Source organism: Ursus maritimus, unplaced genomic scaffold (assembly GCF_017311325.1).
Source record: "Ursus maritimus isolate PB19 unplaced genomic scaffold, ASM1731132v1 scaffold_31, whole genome shotgun sequence".
NCBI lineage: Eukaryota > Metazoa > Chordata > Mammalia > Carnivora > Ursidae > Ursus > Ursus maritimus.
The window spans coordinates 16,937,107-16,958,170 of NW_024425675.1; the positions used below are offsets into that span (position 1 = coordinate 16,937,107).

A 21,064-nucleotide genomic window follows, 5' to 3' on the forward strand; every position below is an offset into this window, starting at 1 on the left:
GTATTGGGGGTGGGGCGTTGAGGAGTGTGCAAGGGGAAGGTCTATATGACAAATATCTACCTCTAAGATGTGGATATTGTGGGCAGGGCAGGGTGGCTGGGTGGGTGCAGTCAGGTTATGCAAATACATTTCATAGTAGGCCCTTCAAAGAAGCAATAGGTGTGGGGTAAGATCACGTGGGATTTGGGAATGTCTCGTAGGTCCTCAAATTCCCTACAGTTTCAGTGGGTTTTGCCTGTGTAAGTAAAAGTATGAGAATGACGGGTGTTATGACACTAGGGGTCTGCGCAGCATCTGGGGGAGATGGAACACCACTACCCGTGGGGTCCTTGGGCCCCAGCATAGGCTGTGCGTGCTGCCAGCCAGAGGGCATCTGGCTGTGTAGACAGGCGAGGCCTCTAGCAGGCAGACGCCTCACTTACCCTGATGGGGCCAGACTCTTTTCAGAGCTGGTTTCATTCCCTCGGCAGGTGCACGGGCAACAGGGGCCATCCGCTGAACTACTTTTTGCTCTCCCAGAGTTGAAATCGAGTTGTAACAGTAACCATGACCTCAGACAGGTTTTTCACCATCAGACTCCATGATTCAACCTCCATATCCTTAAAAGTGTGAGTGGAATAGAATATAATTTCCTTTTTTTTTACGAGAGATAACGAGTAAGAGAGAGAAGGGCTCACACTGAGCGCAAGCATTATGACCCGTGGACGAAGGCTTCCCAGGGAGATGGGCGGAGTGGGGTCGACCAGAGAGGGCCCCCTCTGTCTCCGGAGGTGAGTAAAGGGGAAACAACCCGCGGGCAGCTTTGAAGGACCGGTGGGGCCTGGCTTGGAGGCATCACTAGAGGGCTGCAGACATTACATAAGAAGCCTTGATCGCCATTCTCCTTCACCCAAAGTACAGCTCGAAGAGGTGAACCGTGAAACTGACGGCACAGGGGGCACTGATGGCAATCGCATCTTTACGGAGCCATTTCTGCTTTCCAGGCACCGTGCTAAGTGCTTCACGAGCCGTGCTAAGTGCTTCACACGGACCTCACCACCATCCTAGCAGTCAGGTTCCATTTCCAGCCTTATTTTACACGAGAAGAAATAGTGTTCAAAGAAGTTAAAAGCTAATAAATGGCAGCACTAGGATTTGAACCAAGATTCCAGTATAAAGCCTGATTTTTTAATGATTACGCAAGAGCCCCAACCTGGTTAGTCCAGTCTACCCTAGTGATGAGCAGCCTCGGGATATAACCCTTCCCCTCCGGCTTCGAAGGAGAAAGGAGAGGGTAAAGGCGCCGTGGCCTGACAGGTGTGTCTTACAGAAAGAGGCGCAGTCTCACCCCCCAAAGTGTGGGTTCTGGGAGGAGTGGTATAGCCACAGTTTATAGGCGCATACACAGAACATGCTCTTCCGGGTAAGCACCCAGCACTGGACCCATTTCCCAAGCCCCGCACTTAGCATCACAGCGACCTGGGGCCAATCCCCTCCCCCTAAAGATGGCTGTCAGCGGGTGATGGCTGTTCGAGTAAGATCTCTGGGTGATTTGCTCTTTGATTTGCTCGTGGACCATTTCTAGCTCAGTGACTACAAAACAAATCAATCACCAAGTAGAAACACAGTGGAATCCTAAATTTAGGCCTGGCAAACAGAAACGCGCTAACATTATTGAGAAATCTGGCTTCAAGGAAAACACCAATTACGCCACATCTCCATGAATAACACATAATTTAGACGACTTACCAGGATGACAAATTTCAGCCACCCCAAATTTAGGCTCTGTCCATATTTAGAAGGCAAATAGTTGTCATAATAGTTCTATCATTTCCACTCAATTTTGAGGAAAAAGAGAATTTCTAGCAATTCTAAGATTGTTTGTGGCTGGAGGTCCATCTCGGGCTGTTGGGTTACCCCATGGAGTAGAAAAAGAGCCAGCTAAGGTAGCAGAAGGAAGGAGTGGTGAGCCTAGAAAGGTGCCCTCAGGAGCCATTACACCACACTATTAGGGTCACCCCTCCAGGGGACCTCTGATGGCCAGGACTGAGGGCTTACAATCAGGGCACTGGTTGTAGGCTTGCAAAACGCTCACTGGGGATGTCCCTCCACTCATTCCAACACGTGGCTCCCCCCAAGCCCCTCCGCCCTGTGCCCACAACGTCATCCTGGATGTCACTCCCTCTAACTTGAAGGTCATGGAGTAGCTCACATCGAACATTTTCATTTCATTCGCCCCAAACCACTCTAAACTTGAGTTGCGAATAAAGTCATCCGTCAGAGCTTTCTTAAATTGGCATAAATTAAGGCTCGATGTCAACATCCGAATTTTTTTATAAAAACCGAAACACAGATGGTGCCAGGTGCTTCCTGTAAGCGACCCGCACGCCGTGGTGACCTGCACGAAGGCGTTTTCGTTCACCTACAAATTACTAGGTTCTGTAACAAAAGGCAAAGCTCGGTGTGTCAGGTCCGCTTACCTTAAGGCCAATCCAAGTAAAAGCGCCTCTCCGTGGACTCCTCAGCCGGGGACCCCTGTCCCGATCCGACGCTCGCAGGCAAGGAGGCGAAGGGACAGGAGTCTCAACCTAGGAACGCCCGTCCGCACGACGTTTGCGGTGATCATCAGCTCGATCAGAATCACCCGGTTCTTGAGCAACAGGGCTGTTTACCCGCTCTTTCTGGAAGCCAGGTGTGCCTGACTCTCCCGCACCAGTGGAGCTCACACGGGGGCCCGACCTGCAGCCTCGGTATCAGCTGGAGGTCGTTCAAAATCAAAGTCTCTAAGCCCCGCCCAGACCTTCCGAATCCGAAACTCTCGGGTCGGAGACGAACGTTCTGTGTTTGAGTTAATCGTCCAGTCGATCCTCCCGCGGGCCCCCATCTGTGAACTCCTGCACTGGATCAGGAGGCCCGCGGAAGTCAAGCTCTAACGACAACTGAGGAAGAAACCGGCCTCATTTTGAAATCAAATAAAGGCGGTTGAAAAAGATGGCGCTTGGGTGGGACGTGGCAAAGGGCATCGGTCTACCGGTAAGAAAGAGGCAGAAGGGATGTATTTGATCGAGTGCCGTGAGTCATTTTGGCAGTAAAATGGGCTTTTTCCCTTGTCAAGATATATCATTAAAAAAATAAGAAAACTATTAGGCCTCTGTTTTCCAAGAAAAATAACTAAAGCCAGGGTTATTTTCTATTTTAATAATTTTGCTGGGTTATCAGTAATGCGGCTTGCACATTTCACGAACATACCTACTGAAATAATGTTTGGGTTTTTTCAGAAAAATATAAGCTATGTCACATCGTCAGTAATATTCTATCCATAGACACATTCTGTGGAATCTGTGAGCGTTTAGGCACTGATCTACGGCCTCATTCCAGCTTTTTGACTTAAAAAAAAAATTCTTAACTTCCCTTTTTGTTTCCATTTCTCCTTACCTAGAACAGATTTCATTTGGTGATTAGATAGAATGCTGATCTATTATCCTTTCGGCTTCCTGAGTTTGCTGATTTATAAGCATTTATGAGCCAGTGGATAATGGTTCCAGGTGAACCATACTATATTGGTTTTGCAAGAATTGACTCAGAATCTGACACCCCAGAAGGTCATTCAAATCATCACATCAACACTAGACTTTATTACATTTGTTTGTCATTTATTTTGCTTATGGTTTTTCGTCTTGCAAGAAGAAAAATATTACTGACATCAGAAGTTGCAGCCCATTTGATCCCAAGAGGCATCTGTCCACTTCAAACACTACAAATATTCTTTATTGGCAAAACAATATTGTTTGAAAGTTTACCAGCATTAATTTAGAATTTGCTAATTACTAAAAAAGATAGGAGTTCCACCATGGTGCTGGGCACTGATACCAAAATTTCAGCTGAGGACCACCTGACATTTATATCCTAAAACAAAAGTGCATCATAAAATTAATAAGTTAATGAACTACAAGACACACACCCTTCCTTGAAGATAAACATGCTTAATTTACAAGCCACCCTAGAGTACAACAAAAGAAACAGAATGAAGCCATATAAATTCAGTTTTGAAGGATTTGGAGACTCTTAACTTATATTTTAATATTTTGTTCATATATAGCCAACAGTAAGAGAGAAAGCCAACCGAGGGTCAATCCAAAGTTCTGCAGGAGAAACATCAACCAGGGTCGCCGTGTTTGAACATGAGTCATTTCAGGAAGCTAAAAAAAGAACGAAAAACCAGAATAAGATCCAGATATACTCACTGCTGGGAAAAGTTTGGTGGGAAAACATGAGAGACTCTGTTATTCAGAACTTAATAACCTTTCAAATTCCCAAAACAGTTACAAAATGCTTAATACCTACTCTTGACTAAAATTTAAAAATGTAAGATAAATTAAGTCATTCGACTGTGGTTAGAAGGATCCTCGGGTTGCCAGAAGTCTTAAAATGACATAGATATCAGCTGAAATCAAACCCAACCCTTCTTTCGTTTTCAGAGAGTGCTTATGTGAAATAAATAGATTGAAAGTATTATTTCTGACTGTTCTGCTAGGTTTATGAAGCCGCTACATGTACTCCTTGTTACGAAGCACATATTTGTTTCCTTTCAAAGAGATCACCAAGGTCTTCCTGACCTTTAGAACAATGAACACATCACGCCCTAAGGCTGTATTTTACTCTCGGAGAGGCAAGTGGCAGCTGTTTTGTTAGTGGAATGCCTTTAACACCATGTAGGAGAAAATGTTCTCGTGAGCGTCTGGGGGAAAGCATCTCAACATGTTCCCTTTTTTTTTTAAACCTCTTTGTATTTTTTTTTTTTTAATCGAAGTACAGTTGACACACATTGTTACCTTAGTTTCGAGTGTACAACATGGTGATTTCCCATCTCTATACGTTATGCTGTGCTCACCACAGATGTAGCGACGGTCTGTCACCTTACAAGGCTGGAATACCACTGACCGTATTCCCTGTGCTACAGCTTTCATCCCGGTCATGTCTCATGCTCCCTTGAATCCCTCATCCTGAGAAGGTGGGAGTGACTGTATCTCTTGCATGACATAGTGGTTTCTATTGGGAAACTGGCTTAGGTCAAAATGGAGAGAAGACTTCGCTGGACCATGGCGTTATTGACGTTTTGGGTTGGAAAATTCTTTGTTACGGTGGATCTTCTGTGTGTTTGTTGTAGGATGTTCAGCTGGCTTCCACCTGACGGATGTCAGCTGTTACCTCTGACCCCAGTTGTGACAACTACAAATGTCTCCAGATGTTGTCACATGTCCCTGGGGGGTAAAAAAAAAATGACCTCTGGTTGAGAACTACTGGGCTATTTACAGCAAGAAAAGGGTAAAACCTATAAAATAGGCAAGGGTTTTAGATTTTATGGCAATCAAAAGTCGATATATTCTTTTTCTAGGTTGACTTGATTTTTATGTCTGTACAAGAGCATCCCGAATGTCCTCGTGGAGTATGCTTGAGATGGATGTTTCTCCCTTTTAATTAGAGAAATGGACAGGATGAAGATTAGGACTTTGGTGACCTGTTATCTCACACCCTAACATTGAGCAGTGGACCAAAACGCAAAGTGGGATCCAGAAATGCTGTCCTGGGTGGATGACCTTAAACAATTATGTGTCCTTTTGGTGTTTTTCTGCCATGTTGAAAAATAAGCTTAACCATACTACTTTAGAGTAATCCTGTATGGTTCTTATCTATTATAAATTTAAAATGACATTTTGAAAATCCATAGACTGTTCCCAAAGAGCTGGCAATTGAAGGTAATCTTGTGGGATTAACAAGATACAGGTATTGGAGTTATCTAATACATCGGATTCTTAATAGTTTGTAAGCAACTTCCAAGCATTTACTTTAAGGCCAGACAACATAGGTGACCAGTTTCCTTCTGTCTCAATCATTTGTCTATCAGACCATCTTTGAGACATAATTATGCCATCTCTGGTCACATAAAGGCTCAAAGTTTGATTAAGTCTATTTCCAAATACACTGACATTATGTAATTGCCTCTCCTCCTTGGTTTCAAGCAAGATCGTTAATATTCACCCTCAAGATGTGGATGAATTAACAGCTCATCTTATGTCTACTGTGTCTAGGGCCACCTGGCTGTTGTTCATCTCTGATGAAGTGGAAGTAAGTTCTAAAAAGATTTTTTTGCGGGAAAATACTCCTAAAATATAATCATTGACTGAACCATCGTGGTTGTTTTTAGTGAATTGTTGAGAAAAATACCTCAGCCAAGATACAAAGCATGGAGGTGAAAATAGCTCAACAGCTAGAACTTGAGATGCATTTTCAAACCATCTATGTTTTAACCTACATTTTAGAAAGCTCACTTTCTAAGTTCTGTCTTTGTCTCAAACGTCTACTCGGGGCCTTTGGTTGGAAAGAAGTAGGTCTTGATTAGGTAGATTTAATAGCCAAAATGTTTAAGATACAAAACTGCAGAGATTAAGTTAGTATCTTGGGACTTCCTTCATAATCTCAGTCAGTTTCTGTCCCGACTAAATCCAAAAATGCCACAATTTTTAAAAACAATTGTTTGATCTATTGTTTTTCTCACCAGCCTAAGTTTATAGACCAGCTATTGTAACACATGATAAAATTGAATAAATGTGTTTATAAGAGTTTCCAGGCTCTGTCGGTGGCCCCAGTCCCAGTAAGAAAACCAAGAATCCCTGATTTTGAATATGTAGATGGCATTATCCACAAGAAAACACCATGAATATTTTACAGCTCCAGGAGCCACCATTCACATGAACGCAATGTCTTCTGGAAAGTTTTGCAGCAGGATCCCTGCTTTTCACTTTTTAATCAAAATAACTGGCTCTGCGGTATCTTGCCATCTATGTAGGTGTGACTTCCAGCAGCTCATCTTTTCCTTGAGGTCCTTCAGGATGCTCTGGCTGAGGGTCTCATGCAGTGCTTACTTTCATTTACATCTGTTTTATCATGCCCTTTCTTATATCCCACAGCCCCATTTACTCTTGGATTCTAGGATTCATAATCCTGCAAGAAATAAAATTATTAACTCCTTTTAGGAGGAAACAATGGCTCAAGGAGGATAAGGACGTACTCAAAGTCACATAGATGTGACATCAGAACTAGGACAAGAAGCCAGCTCATCTCATTACTGTAGAGGACTGTAGAAGTGCAGACAATACTGACTCCATCTTTGGCCCTCCATCATGTTCATGTTTTCTCAGGGACCTCTCTTAGGGCTACATGTTCTGGCCCCCTTGGAGATTAATATACACCTTAGAAATGCACACCGAGGCTGAGATTGGGGGAAGCTTGTTTTGGCCTCCCATGAATCTGTTAGAGATAACGTAGTCTTTCCCCTTCCTGATGCACAGGTGATGCCCGCGATCTAATTAAAGGTTAGCTGTCAATTAGGTGCATGCAAGCCCTTGGAGGTGCATGTGACCCCTTTGCTCTCATGACAATGACCTTCAGCGTGTCCCATCTATATAATCTGTGCACTAAGGTCTGGATTTTGCAGAGAATAACTATGCTGCTGTCATGGGTCATCGCCTGCCCGATTGCCCCTGTCAGTAAATTAACCTGAATAAAATTCTGTGTAAACTATATAGAGTGGTCTGCTTCGTTTTCTGTTCTCACCATGCTTTCTCAGTTTTGGGGATACTTTACTGTCTCTCCTCCTCCTTCTAACAAGGACATTTAAAGACCTGTAAAGACCAGCTCTCTACCTGAAATTCATCTGTATTATGACCAACACATTCCTACTGAATTAGAAAAAAGTGGAAATATCAATGCTAACAATGTTCAGACATAAAAGTCATTGCATGTGATGAAAACATAATGAAAATATATTATGCAACATATAGGTATCATGCTGCTTTTGTTATAAAAGATATCATGTTTTTGGTTCTGTTTTTAAGGCAGACAACAAGTACTTGAAAAAAGCTATTAAAATAAAGACGAAAACTTTGTAAGCCTATAGAAATGGAGAAACAATGAAATCAACATTTCAAAAAAAGTTTAAGGAGAGTCTCATCCTGATATCGTCATCTTTTTTTTTTAAGGTTTTTTCATTTATTTTATTTTATTATTTTTAATTTAATATTATTTATTATATTATGTTAGTCACCATACAGTACATCCCTAGTTTTTGATGTAAAGTTCCATGATTCATTACTTGCGTATAACACCACATGCCCTCCTTACTACCCATCACCAGCCTATCCCATTCCCCCACCCCCCTCCCCTCTGAAGCCCTCAGTTTGTTTCCCAGAGTCCACAGTCTCTGATATGGGTCATCTTAATTTGGATGGTCTATCTGAACTTATTTCATGTCTGTACATAAATGGGCTTGGTAAGAAAATCCAGCTAAGCTTGCTTTTGAGACAATACTTGGCTCTTTTTTGAATGATTATGGATGAACATATAAATCATAATATCTCTTGGGTATATACCAAAATACCAGAGAGTCTTACAGAAAGTCTTTCCAAGAGATACAAATGTAAAATGCCAAATCTTAGCCATGTCTGATTACAGCATTTCACTTACTTTGAATCTACCCATATTTTTTTTATTTCAGTCAGTAAATTCTGAAGGAAAATGAAGATCTATATGAATTAATTTTCAAGGGTATATATTTTGTTTTTTTTCTTTTCAAAAAATTCCTGACATCAGTTTTATTGCTCCTCATTTCCCCCTGGATTTCAAGAAAGAAATCTTTTCCTTTTCCTCTAGGGCAATTAAAGTCTTGTATTGAACAATTCTATAGATCTTGATTTATACCCTAAGACTAGAGGGGGTAAAATGATGGATAGAGTATGTTAACAATGAAGAAAAAGGTCAGGAAAAAAGAGAAGAAATGTTAGCAAAACACTTTTGCCCAGAGATAGAGCAAGAGATATATTTTTTAGATTTCTGCCAGAAATTTGGAAACCTTGAGGTAGAAATTAATTTTCTTTTTTTTACCTTCAATGTTTAGCAAGTTCCCCAACTCAAACCAGTGGATACCAAAATATATGACAGTCAAGGAACTGTAATTTTCTAGGAAGGAAGGAAGGAAGGAAGGAAGGAAGGAAGGAAGGAAGGAAGGAAGGAAGGGAGGAAAGGGGAAGGGAGGGAGGGAGGAAAGGGGAAGGGAGGGAGGGAGGAAGGGGAAAAAAGAAAAAACATCTTTACCTAAAAGATAGCTCTTTATCGTGCAATTGTTTTGTTTTGTTTCAAATTTGAATCAGACACAGGAGAGCAATTCCATGAGATGCACCAAGTCTACACAGTGACTGACTTGTCTGCAGATAATGACCCCAATTATTCTAATTAACGAACTGAGATGTAAGTACGATGGCCAAGTGCTAATTAGAACTTCTGAACATTTTAGAAAGTGATATTAAGTAAATGATTTACACTCGAGTCAGTCCCCATAACTGTATTCATAGTCAAGCCGAAGTTTTAAAAGGAATGCTCACAGAGAATGTTAGAACCCATCAGGAAAGAAAATGGATAAATTCTAATGTTATGTGCTATGGAATTAATAGGAGGGAAGACTTATCACAAAGGAGGATGGTCTATAAAACACCCTCTAGAACTAAGATTTTTGGTCTCTCTTTATACATCTTCAGAGCCTTGCCATGCAAAGCCTTCTCTGTCTACTTCCATCTGTAATCTGAAACTTGTTTCTTGTTGGCGTTAAAGATCTCTCACCAGATATTTCAACATTTGCTTTCAGTATGAATCATAAATACACATACTGAAAAAGGAAGTTCAGCATCCGATGCTTCTAAAAAAAATCAGAGTCCTTTCATTATGAAAAATTTACAATTTAAATATAAATACTCAACATTCACTTGCAGAAGACATTCAATGATGTCTCCTTTGAAGGTAAGACTATAATTCAAATATTTTTCCTCTCTCAGGAGTGCATAGTTTTTGGCATTATCAACTTTCAAGAGAAATGATTTGCTTCTCCATTCATGAAGCTCCCTCGATAACTGACTTATACCATCTTCTTTTCAGAGATCCCTAAAACCCTTTGTGCACATTGAGTTAGGCATACATTTGCATTTGCTCACAGGAGCCACTCTTGTTCCTAAGAAATATGAAGAGAGAGAAAACCTCAGACACTTATTTTATAGGCTGTCCTAATAATGCTTAATCTCTCTAGGGGCACATAATCCATGGACTGCTCTTACTGTCACATTTGTAATGAGCTTAATTGTGTCCTTGCAGAAGACCCACATCTGAGAACAAGATGGAAATTTGTTCGTGAAAGTCATGATTTGGCTTGCAAATCTGCAATTATCTGTTTGCATATGCAAACTATACACTGAAAAATTTAATATCAAAGACTTCTGGTTTCCAGTATGTCATACAAGACTAGAAGTTACCAACTCATCCAACAACAAGTAAAAAGATGAAGAAACGAAAAAATCACAACTCTTCTCGGATATGACAGAAAAGTGAGGTCAAATGGCCAGCCCAAATATTGGAGAGAAAGACAAGCATATATAGAGAATCAAACTTACCTGAGCAGAAACCTACAAGCAGAAACTTTTGTGAAAACCAGTGCCAGGGTAGAGCAATAAACTAATTGACAAATTATTAGAGGCTTTGTGTAGACAAGCCTAAAAGTTAAAAAATCTAGGGGCACCCAGTCTTAAGTCTTAATCCACATTTCCATGGATTTTTCTGCCAGGAGCTCTACTGAATTCTCCCAGTGAATTTTAGGGGTGAAATCCCCTCATATTTTTATCAGGAGGAAGATAATGGAGCCATTTTGAAATATGCTGGAGGATTCTGATCTTAACAAGGACTTCCCTTAGGAGAAACTATTTCATCAGAGCCTAACCTGCTGGGGGTTTATCAGAGTTTATCCCACCTATGGGAGGGAAATACTCAATTTTGTCCCCCTCTAGCCATTCTCTTCCACCTAAAGGGGGAGGAGACAAGAAGTTCACCATCTCAGAGCACTAGCTCACAGAAAGACCAAGACCAAATCAAAGAACTATATAATGCTTCCTTTTTCCCCATAACTCACTACTACATTATTAAAGGACTATTTACCACAGCTCTTTTTACCCAGTACATCACGTCATCCTTTCAACAAAAATAACACAAGTTACATGAAAATAAAAAACACAGTTTGAAGAGACTGAAAACTATCAGAACTAGAGTCAGATACAGCAGGAAAGTTGGCATTATCAGAGCAGGAACTTAAAAAACAAAACAAAAAATCTATGATTGATATGGTAAGGGCTTTAATGGGAAAAGTAGAGAACATAAGCAAAGATAATATAAACAGAGAGATGGAAATTCTAAGAAAAATAAAAGAGAAATGTTGGAGATAAAAACACTGCAAGAAAAATGAAGAACGAAGGGCTCTTTAGTAGATTGGGCATGGCTGAGGAAAAACTCTGAGTTTGAAGATATGACAGTAGAAACTTCCAAAATGGAAAAGCAGAGAGAAAAAAGACTAAAAAGAAAAAAAAAGAGAGAGAAAAAATACCCCAAAACACAATATCCAAACCATGGGGAGAAAGGTATAATGTAGGTGTAATGGTGTAATATAATACCAGAAAAAGAAAGAAAAACTGAAGCAATATCAAAAGCAATAATGGCTGTGTTTTTCCCCAAATTAATGTCAGTTACCAAATCACAGATGCAAGGAGCTCAAGGAATAGCAAGCAGGATAAATGCCAACAAAACAAAGCAAACGAACAGACAAAAACACAAAAACAAAAAACTCTACACATAGGCTTATCATTTTCAAACTTTAGAAAAACAAAGGTAAGAAAAAACCTTGAAAGAAGCCAGAGTAGAAAAAAAAAAATCTTACCTATAGAGAAGCAAGGATAAGAATTATATGTGAACTCTCCAAAACTATGCAAGCAAAAAAAGAGTGAGGCGAAATGCTTAAAGTGTTGAGAGAGAAAACCACCGACTTAGAATTCTGTACCCCCGAAACTTATCCTTCAAGAATGAAAGGAAAGTAAAACTTTCTCAGGCACACAAAAATTGAGGAAATCTGTCGCTAGCAAAAAATGTTAAAAGAAATAATTTGTAGAGGAGAAAATGACAAAGGTCAGAAACTGGGATCTGCATAAAGAAAGGAAAGGCATCAGAAAGTAAATAAGTGAAAGTAATATTAAAACTTCTATTTTTCTCATTTTTAACTGATCCAACAGATAATGGTTTGTTCAAAATAATAGCAGTAATGTATTCGATTATATATGCTTATGTGTGTGTATATATATGTATGCTTATAGAATAGTGAAATGATTGACGGCTATGATGCAAGGAATGGGAAGGATGGATTAGGAGTATTTTTTCATTATAAGGTCCTTCTATTACCCATGAAGCAGTGTTGAAAGTGGAGTTGGATTACTTGTAAATGTGTATTTAAAACTCTAGAGTAACCACTTAAAGTACTAGAAAAGCAGTATAATTAATGTGCTAATAAATGAGTCAAAATGGAATTATATAAAATGCCCAATTAAAATCACAAGGTAGAAAACCTGTGGAAGACAAAAGTAGCAACAAAGAACAATAGGCAATAATCAGAAAACAGTAACAAATATGGTAGCTATTAATCCAACTATATCAATAACCACTCTAAATGTCAATGGACTAAATACAGTGAAAAAAAGACAGGGATTTTGAGAATGGATCAAAAAATAACACCCAACTCTATGCTGTCTACAAGAAGTCCACTTTAAATATAAAGACACATTTAGACTAAAAGTAAAGGGATGCAACATATTATCATGCTAACACTAACCAAAAGAAAGCAAGAATACCCATGTTAATTTCAAACAGAGCAGACTTCAGAGCAAGGAATGGTATCAAGTATAAAGATGGTTATTAGATAAAGATAAAAGTCTCAATACTCTAAAAAGACATAACAATCCTTAATGTGTGTTCACCTAACAACAGAGTGCTAAAATATGTGAAGCAAAAATTGATAGAATAGCAAAGAGAAGAGATGGATCCACTATTCTAGTTGGAGACTTTAACACCCCTCTATCAGAAATGGACAGATCCAGCAGGGAGAAAATCAGTAAAATCACAGTTGAACTAAAGAGCACCATCAATCAACTGGATATAATTGACATCTGTAAACTACTTCATCCAATAACAGGAGAATACACATTTTTTTTTGCAAGCTCACATGGAACATTCACCAAGATAGAACACATTCTTGGCCCTAAAACACACCTTAATAAATTTTAAAGAATAGGAATCATACAATATCTACTCTCAGATAACAATGGAATTAAACTAGAAATCGATGACAGAAAGGTAGCTGAATAATCCCCAAATACATGGAGATTAAACAACATAATTCTAAATAACATAAAGGTCAATGAAGAAAAGTCAAGAAAAATTTTAAAGTATTTGAACTAAAAGAAAATAAAAATACAAGTTATCACAATTTGTGGAGTCGGTGAAAGTAGTGAATAAAGGGAAATTACAGCATTGAATGCATATATTAGAAAAGAACAAAGATCTAAAATCAATCATTTAGACTTCCAATTTAGGAAACTAGAAGAACAGCAGATTAAATACAAAGTAAGGAGAAGAAAATAAATAACAAACATTAGAGTAGATATCAATAAAATTGAAAATAGGAAATCAGTAGAGAAAGTCAACAAAACCAAAAGTTGATTCTATGAAAAGTTCAACAAAATCAAAAAACCTCTACCCAGACTAAGAAAAAGACAGAAAACACAAATTACTAATACCAGAAATGAAAGGGATATCACTACAAACACCAAGGATAATAAAAGCATAATAAAGAAATGTTATGAATAACTCTATACCCACAAATTTGATAATCTTGATGAAACACACAATTCTTTGAAAAACATAACTGCCAAAACTCACGCAAGAAGAAACATACAATCTGAAAAGGCCTGTATCTATTTTAAAAATTGAATCCATAATTAATAATCTTCCAAAAGGTTATTCACTAGTGAATTCAACCAAACATTTAAGGAGGAAACCCTACTGATTCTCTACCATCTTTTCCAGAAGATAGAAGCAGAGGGAATATTTCCCAACTCATTCTATGAGGCTAGCAATGTCTTAATACTGAAACTAAAGACATTGCAAGATAACTGTAGAGCAATATTTCTTATGAACAGAGAAACAAAACTTCTCAACAAAATATTAGCAAATTGAAACCAACAATATATGAAAAGAACTGTTCACCACAATCAAGTGGGATTTATCCAATTATACAAGGCTGGTTTAACATTCAACAATCAATTACTATGATCTACATTGCAACATCAACAGACTAAAGAAGATATCAATAGATGCATAAAAATCACTGGCAAAATTCAACACCCATTATGATAAAAACTCCCAGCAAACTAGGAAAAGAGAGAAACTTCCTCAAATTCATAATGAAAATCTGTAACACTGTATGGTGACTAACATAATAAAAAAATATTATAAAAAAAAAGAAAATCTGTAACAAAAAAGCCTATAGGTAACATCATGCCCAATGGTGATAAACTAGAAAATTTACTGCTTAGATCTGGGACAAGGCAAGGAGGTCCCGTCCCACCACTTTTTCAACATCAATTTGGAAGTCCTAGTGAGTGCAATAAGAGAATAAGAGGAAATAAAAGAAATACCAAAAAAGGCCAACTATGTATAAAATCCAAAAGAATCATAAAAAAAACCCTCCTAGAACTAATAAGTGTTTATAGCAAGGTTGTAAGATACAATGTTAATATACGAAAGTCAATTCTTACATATGAGGAAAATGAACAAGTGGAATTTGAATTAAAAACACATTACCATTTATGTTAGCAGCAAAAATAGTGCTAAACCTAAGTATAAATCTTTATGAGGAAAAGTATAAAATTCTAGTAAAAGACATCAGGGAAAAACTAAATAAATCTAGAGATGTTCCATGTCCATGAGCAGGAAAACTCAATATTGTCAAGATGTCAGTTCTTCTCTAGATTCAACACAACCCCATTCAAAATCTCAGCAAGTTATTTCATGGATATTGACAAACCGATTCCAGAATTTATATGAAGAGGAAAGAGACCCAGAATGGCCACCATAGTATGAAGGAGCAGAATGCAGTTGGAGTATTGACACTATCAGTCTTCAAGACTTACAATAAAACTACCACAACAGTGTGGAACTGGTGAAGGAACAGAAAAACAGATCAAGGGAACAGATTAAGGGGCCAGAAGTAGAACAACATAAATATAGTCCACGGGTCTTTGACAAAGTAGCAAAAATAATAAAATTGAACAAAGATAGTCTTTTCAAACAAATGGTGTTAGAATTATCAGACATCCACATGTAAAAAACAAAACAAAACAAAACAAAACAAAAAACCCTATAATGAATCTATACATAGAACTTGTACCCTTCACAAAAATTAAGTGAAGATGAATCATAGGTCTAAATGGAAAACACAAAACCATGAAACTCCTGGAAGATAACAAAGGAGAAAACAGATGATCCTGGGTACAGTGATGCCTTTTTAAATATAATACGAGAGACATGATTCATGAAAAATATAAATGATAAGCCGAATTTCATTAAAATTAAATTTTCTTCTCTGCAAAAGGCAATATTGAAAAAATGAAAAGATAAGCCTGGGGTGCCTGGGTGGCTCAGCCGTTAAGCGTCTGCCTTCAGCCCAGGTCATGATCCCAGGGTCCTGGGATTGAGCCCCGCATCCTGGGATCAAGCCCCGCATCGGGATCCCTGCTTGGCAGGAAGCCTGCTTCTCCCTCTCCCACTCCCCCTGCTGTGTTCCCTCTCTCGCTGTCTCTCTGTCAAATAAATAAATAAAATCTTTTATTTATTTATTTGACAGAGAGAGAGACAGCCAGCAAGAAAGGGAACACAGGCAGGGGGGTGGGAGAGGAAGAAGCAGGCTCCCAGCGGAGAAGCCTGATGTGGGGCTTGATCCCAGGACTCTGGGATCACACCCTGAGCCAAAGGCAGAGGCTTAAAGACTGAGCCACCCAGGTGCCCCTAAATATATAAAATCTTAAAAAAAAAAAAAAAAAAAAAAAAAAAAAAAAGATAAGCAGAGACTGGGAAAAAAAATGTTTGCCGAAGACACATCTGATAAAAGACTGCTATCCAAAACGTACAAAGAACTCTTAAAACACATAAATAAGAAACAACTCAGTTTTTAAAAAATGGTTAAAAGACCTGAATAGACAGCTCCCCAAAGAAGGTACACAGATGGCAAATAAGCATATTAAAAGGTGTTCAACGTCATATGTCACTAGAAAATTTCAAGTGAAAACAGCAAAGAGATATCACTACACAATGACTAGTGTGGCCAAAATCCAAACATTCACAACACCAAATGCTGACAAGGATCTGAAGCAATAGGAACTCTCGTTTATTGCAGGTGGGAATGCAAAATGGTACAATCACTTTGGAAGACATTTGGAAATGTCTTTTAAAACTAGACATGTTCTTATCGTAGGATTCAGTGATTACACTCTTTACTATTTTCCCAAATATATAGAAAACTTAGGTTTGCACAAAAAACTTGATCATGGATAGTTATAGCAGCTTTATTCATAATTGCCAAAACCTGGAAGCAACCAAGATGTCCTTCAGTAGGAGAATGGATAAATGTACTGTGGTCTATCCAGACAATATTATTTAGTGCTACAAAGAAATGAGCTATCAAGCCATGAAACAACTTGGAGGAAACTTAAAGCATATTACTAAACGAAAGAAGCCCATTTCAAAAGATACGTATTGTATGATTCCAACTACGTTACATCTGGAAAAGGCAAAACTACAGAGATTAAAAAAAGATCAGTGGTTTTTAGGGGTTAATGGAAAGGGCGGGATGAAGAGGCAGAATACAGAGGATTTTTAGGGCAGGAGAAATATTCTGTATGCTATTACAAGGGTGGTACACGTCATTTGTCAAAACCCATAGAACGTAAACGCCACACATGAATCCAAATGTAAACTATGGACATTGGGTGATAATAACATGTCAGTAGTTTTATCAGTTATAGCAAATGTACCTCTGTGGTGTGGGGTATTGAGAGTAGGGGAAGGTATGCACGTGTAGTCAGATGTTATTTGGGAATTCTCGTACTTTCTACTAAATGTTGTCGTGAACCTCAAACTGCTCTAAAAAAATAAAGTTTTTTAATTAAAAAAAAAATCCATTTCCCAGTTATACTAACCACATGTCAAGTGTTTGATGAGACAGCCACACATGGGTAGTGGCCACCACTGCAGATAGCACAGACCCCCAAAAAGCTAATTAACTAAGTCGCTAGATAAATTTTTTAAAGGTTTTATTTATTTGAGAAAGAGAGAGAGAGAGAGAGAGAGAGAGAGCTCACGAGAGTACGAGTGGGGGAGGGGCAGAGGGAGAAGCAGACTCCCCGCTGAGCACGGAGCCTGAAGCAGGGTTCAATCCCAGGACCCTGAGATCATGATCTGAGTTGAAGTCAGATGCTTAACCGACTGAGCCACCCAGGCTCCCTTATCACTAGATAAATTAAAGAAACACTCTTAGCGGGAAGTATAGGCCCACTGGGAGAAGAATTATAATGGTTATGGATCATTTTGTATTTCTTCTGTTCCACCCACACATTCTTATTATTCTAAAAATGGGGGGGGGGAAGGAAAAGAAGAAGGAAAAACTAAAGCATATTTTGAGTTTCTGGACTGTTTAGTGGCTTAGGTCAAACTAGATAGTGCCATTTCAAAGTCTATTTATACTCAGGACAGAAGGATTTTTTTCCAAATATTTTCCACAGTCTTATACCACTAATATATCTAGATTTTTTTCAAATGATCATCACTGCTACGAAGAGACACTGGAACATCTGTATAGTGTCCAATGCATGAGAAAAAAATTAGCTTTTGAATATTCACTCACCTACATATTTATGACAATGTTAATTAGGCAATCACTTTTTCTTTTGATCTTTTGAAGGATTATTTGATAATTATTCATTAATAACATGTTATCTAAAAAATGTTTACAAAGAGACATGTAGGAGTTTTTCCATGAAAGATATAGATAGATAGGTTTATTATGGTTCTTAATGACACTCACAAGTTCACCCAGTGTTTGAAAAACCTAACAGTCTATACGTTCCTTCATACATATGCTGTCTCCAAGAAAATTTTCTGAAGAAGTCATCCATGAGATCATAACTTGCTGAAAAATTGATAAATTAGAAAGACTGTTGGCCTTTATGTATTCAATAAAAATAGAGGGACTGATTTTTGTTTGTCTTTCTTCTCTAATCTGTCAGCTGACCAACTTACTTGTTTTGGTAAGTATTCAACCAGAGAAACAATCACATGACCTTTTTGCTTTTCTCCCAGACTGCTGACAACATGAAGCCATACATGGGCTGTTTCTTCGATAGCAGCGATCATCTCATGCATTCAATAAACTTTAGATGAACTAAATTGTAAACAACCTATGTTAGTCTAATGAGTAAACAAGATTGTATCTGGCATTCACTGTCACAGACTTCATAAATTTAACAAGGAATTCGCTCTACTAAAGGAAAAGTCACACAAGGATCAAATTTGTCATACAGTCTTCATTAAGAATTTAAGAAAACATCCCTTCCAACTTTAAGAAAAAACAAAGATTTGTTTTATTTGCTTATTCTCATCAATGCATGTTTATTCCTATTAACTAAAATTGAGGAAGAAGAGAAAAAATGGATAAAATTGAAGCTTTATGTTTCTAGTGAGTTAAAGAAAAACAAAACAAGAGAAATTAGCTCATGTGATTAATAATGGAATTCTTCTGACTTGTAAATGCCTTTAACTTAAACAATGGTATTCACTATAACTTTACATTTAAAAATTACTGCTTGGAAAACATGTCCTCTGATAAATAAAAATTTGTTACCCAGTGTCAATACCTTTTTTACTTCTGAGATGTTAAAATGTAATTTAAAATTCAGCAGTTGTATGATACAAAATCAACACAAAAATCTGCTGTGTTTCTGTACACAATTAACGAACAGTTTGAAAAGGAAGGATATTAAGAAAACTATTTCATCTGCAATAGCATCAAAAAGAATAAAATACTTAGGAATAAGCTTAACCAAGAAAGTACAAATAAAGGGAAAGACATCCCATGTTCATGGATTGGAAGACTTAATATTGCTTGGATATCAATATGAGGTAAAGTGATCTACAGATTTAATGCAATTCCTATCAAATTCTTAATGATTTTTTTTTACAGAAATAGAAAAATCTATCTCAAAATTAATTAAAAAAATCTCAAGGGATTCTGAACAGCCAAAACAATCTTGAAAAAGAACAAAGTTGGAGCTCTCACACTTTCTGATTTCAAAGTTAACCACAAAACTACAATAATTAAGAGTGTGATCCTGGCATAAAGACAGACATATAGACCAATGGAATACAATAGAGAGCCAGAAATGAATTCCTGCAAACACAGCAATTGATTTTGACAATTCAGTAAGGAAAGAACAGCCCTTTCAACATATGGTATTGGGGCAACTGGATATCCACATGCAAAAGAATGAAATTTGACTCTGACCTTACACCATATTCAGAAATTCACTCAAAGCGGATCGAAGACCTAAATGTAAGACTTAAAACTATAAAACCTTTAGAAGAAAACATAGGCAGAAATCTGTATAACATTGGATTTAGCAATTTCTTGGATATGTCATTAAAAGCTCAGTGAAGGGGAGCCTAGGTGGCTCAGTTGGTTAAGCATCTACCATTGGCTCAGGTCATGATCCCAGGGTCCTGGGATTGAGCCCCGTGTTGGCCTCCCTCCCCAGTGGGGAGCCTGTTTCTCCCTCTCCCTCTGTCCCCTGGCTCCTGCTCTCTCTCTCTCTCACTATCTCAAATAAATAATAAAATATTTAAAAAAAAGAAAAAAGCTCAGGGAAGAAGACATCAGAAAAAATAGATTAAATTTGATTTTACCAACATGTAAAACTTTTATGCATCAAAGGACATTGTAAACAGAGCAAAAAGGCAACACATGGAGTAGGGAGGAAGTGTCTGTAAATCACACATCTGATGAGAGGCTAACATCTAGAACATGTAAAGAACTCCTACAACTCACACTCACACAACAATTGAAACAAAATGACCAAAGGACTTGACTACACATTTTCCCAAAGAAAATATACAAATGGTCAATAAGCACACGAAACAAAGCTAAGGAACATCACTAATCATTCAGGAAACACAAACGAAAACAATAATGACACACCACCTCACATCCATTAGGATTGTTATTTTCAAAATGACAGAACATAACAGGCATCGGTGATGATGTAGAGATACTGAGAGTGTAAAATGATGCAGCCACTATGGAAAACAAATAATTAAAATTAGAATTACTATATGATTCAGCAACTCCACTTCTGGATATATACATCAAAGAATTAAAAGCAGGGCCTTCAAGATCTATTTGTACACCCATGTTCACAGCAGCATTATTCACAGTAGCCAAAAGGTGAAAGCAACTCAATGTCCATTGACGGATAAATGCATAAGCAAAATGTGTGTACATACAGTGGAATATTATTCAGCATTAAAAAGGAAAGAAATTCTGACCCATGCTGACATGGATCAACCTTGAAGACCTTAGGCTAAGTAAAATAAACCAGTCACCAAAAGACCAATACTGTATGATTCCACTTAAATGGGGACGACTACAGTAGTCCGATACATATAGACAGAAAGTAGAAAGGTGGTTGCCAGAGAGTAGGGGCAGGGATAATGGGGAGTTAGTGTTTAATGAGTATGGGGTTCCAGGTTGGGAAGATGAAAAAAGTTCTATAAATGATGGTTGTATAACAATGTGAATATACTTAATGTCATTAAATTATATATCTCAATAGGTTAATTTTCTAGATTTTATTCATTTATTTGTCAGAGAGAAAGAGCAAGCAGAAGCAGGGAGAATGGCAGGCAGGTAGAGGGAGAAGCAGGCTCCCTGATGAGCAAGGAGACCGACTCAGGACTCGATCTCAGGACCCTGGGATCATGACATGAGCCTAAGGTAGGTGCTTAACTGACTGAGCCACCCAGGCATTCCTTAAGCGGTAAATTTCATGTTATGTGCGTTTTACCA

The 21,064-nt window shown here is 38.1% G+C and overlaps 1 protein-coding gene across 3 annotated transcripts in view; it reads right to left on the bottom strand.

The window, feature by feature from the left end:
• Positions 1-4,049: 4,049 nt before the first annotated feature.
• Positions 4,050-21,064, bottom strand: part of SLC39A12 (solute carrier family 39 member 12) — a 73,476-nt gene continuing 56,461 nt past the window's right edge. For all 3 annotated transcript variants that reach the window (XM_008692054.2, XM_008692053.2, XM_008692052.2), the window contains one exon: positions 4,050-4,178. In XM_008692054.2, the coding sequence (XP_008690276.1) occupies positions 4,050-4,178 (129 nt within the window). The remainder of the gene's footprint in view (positions 4,179-21,064) is intronic.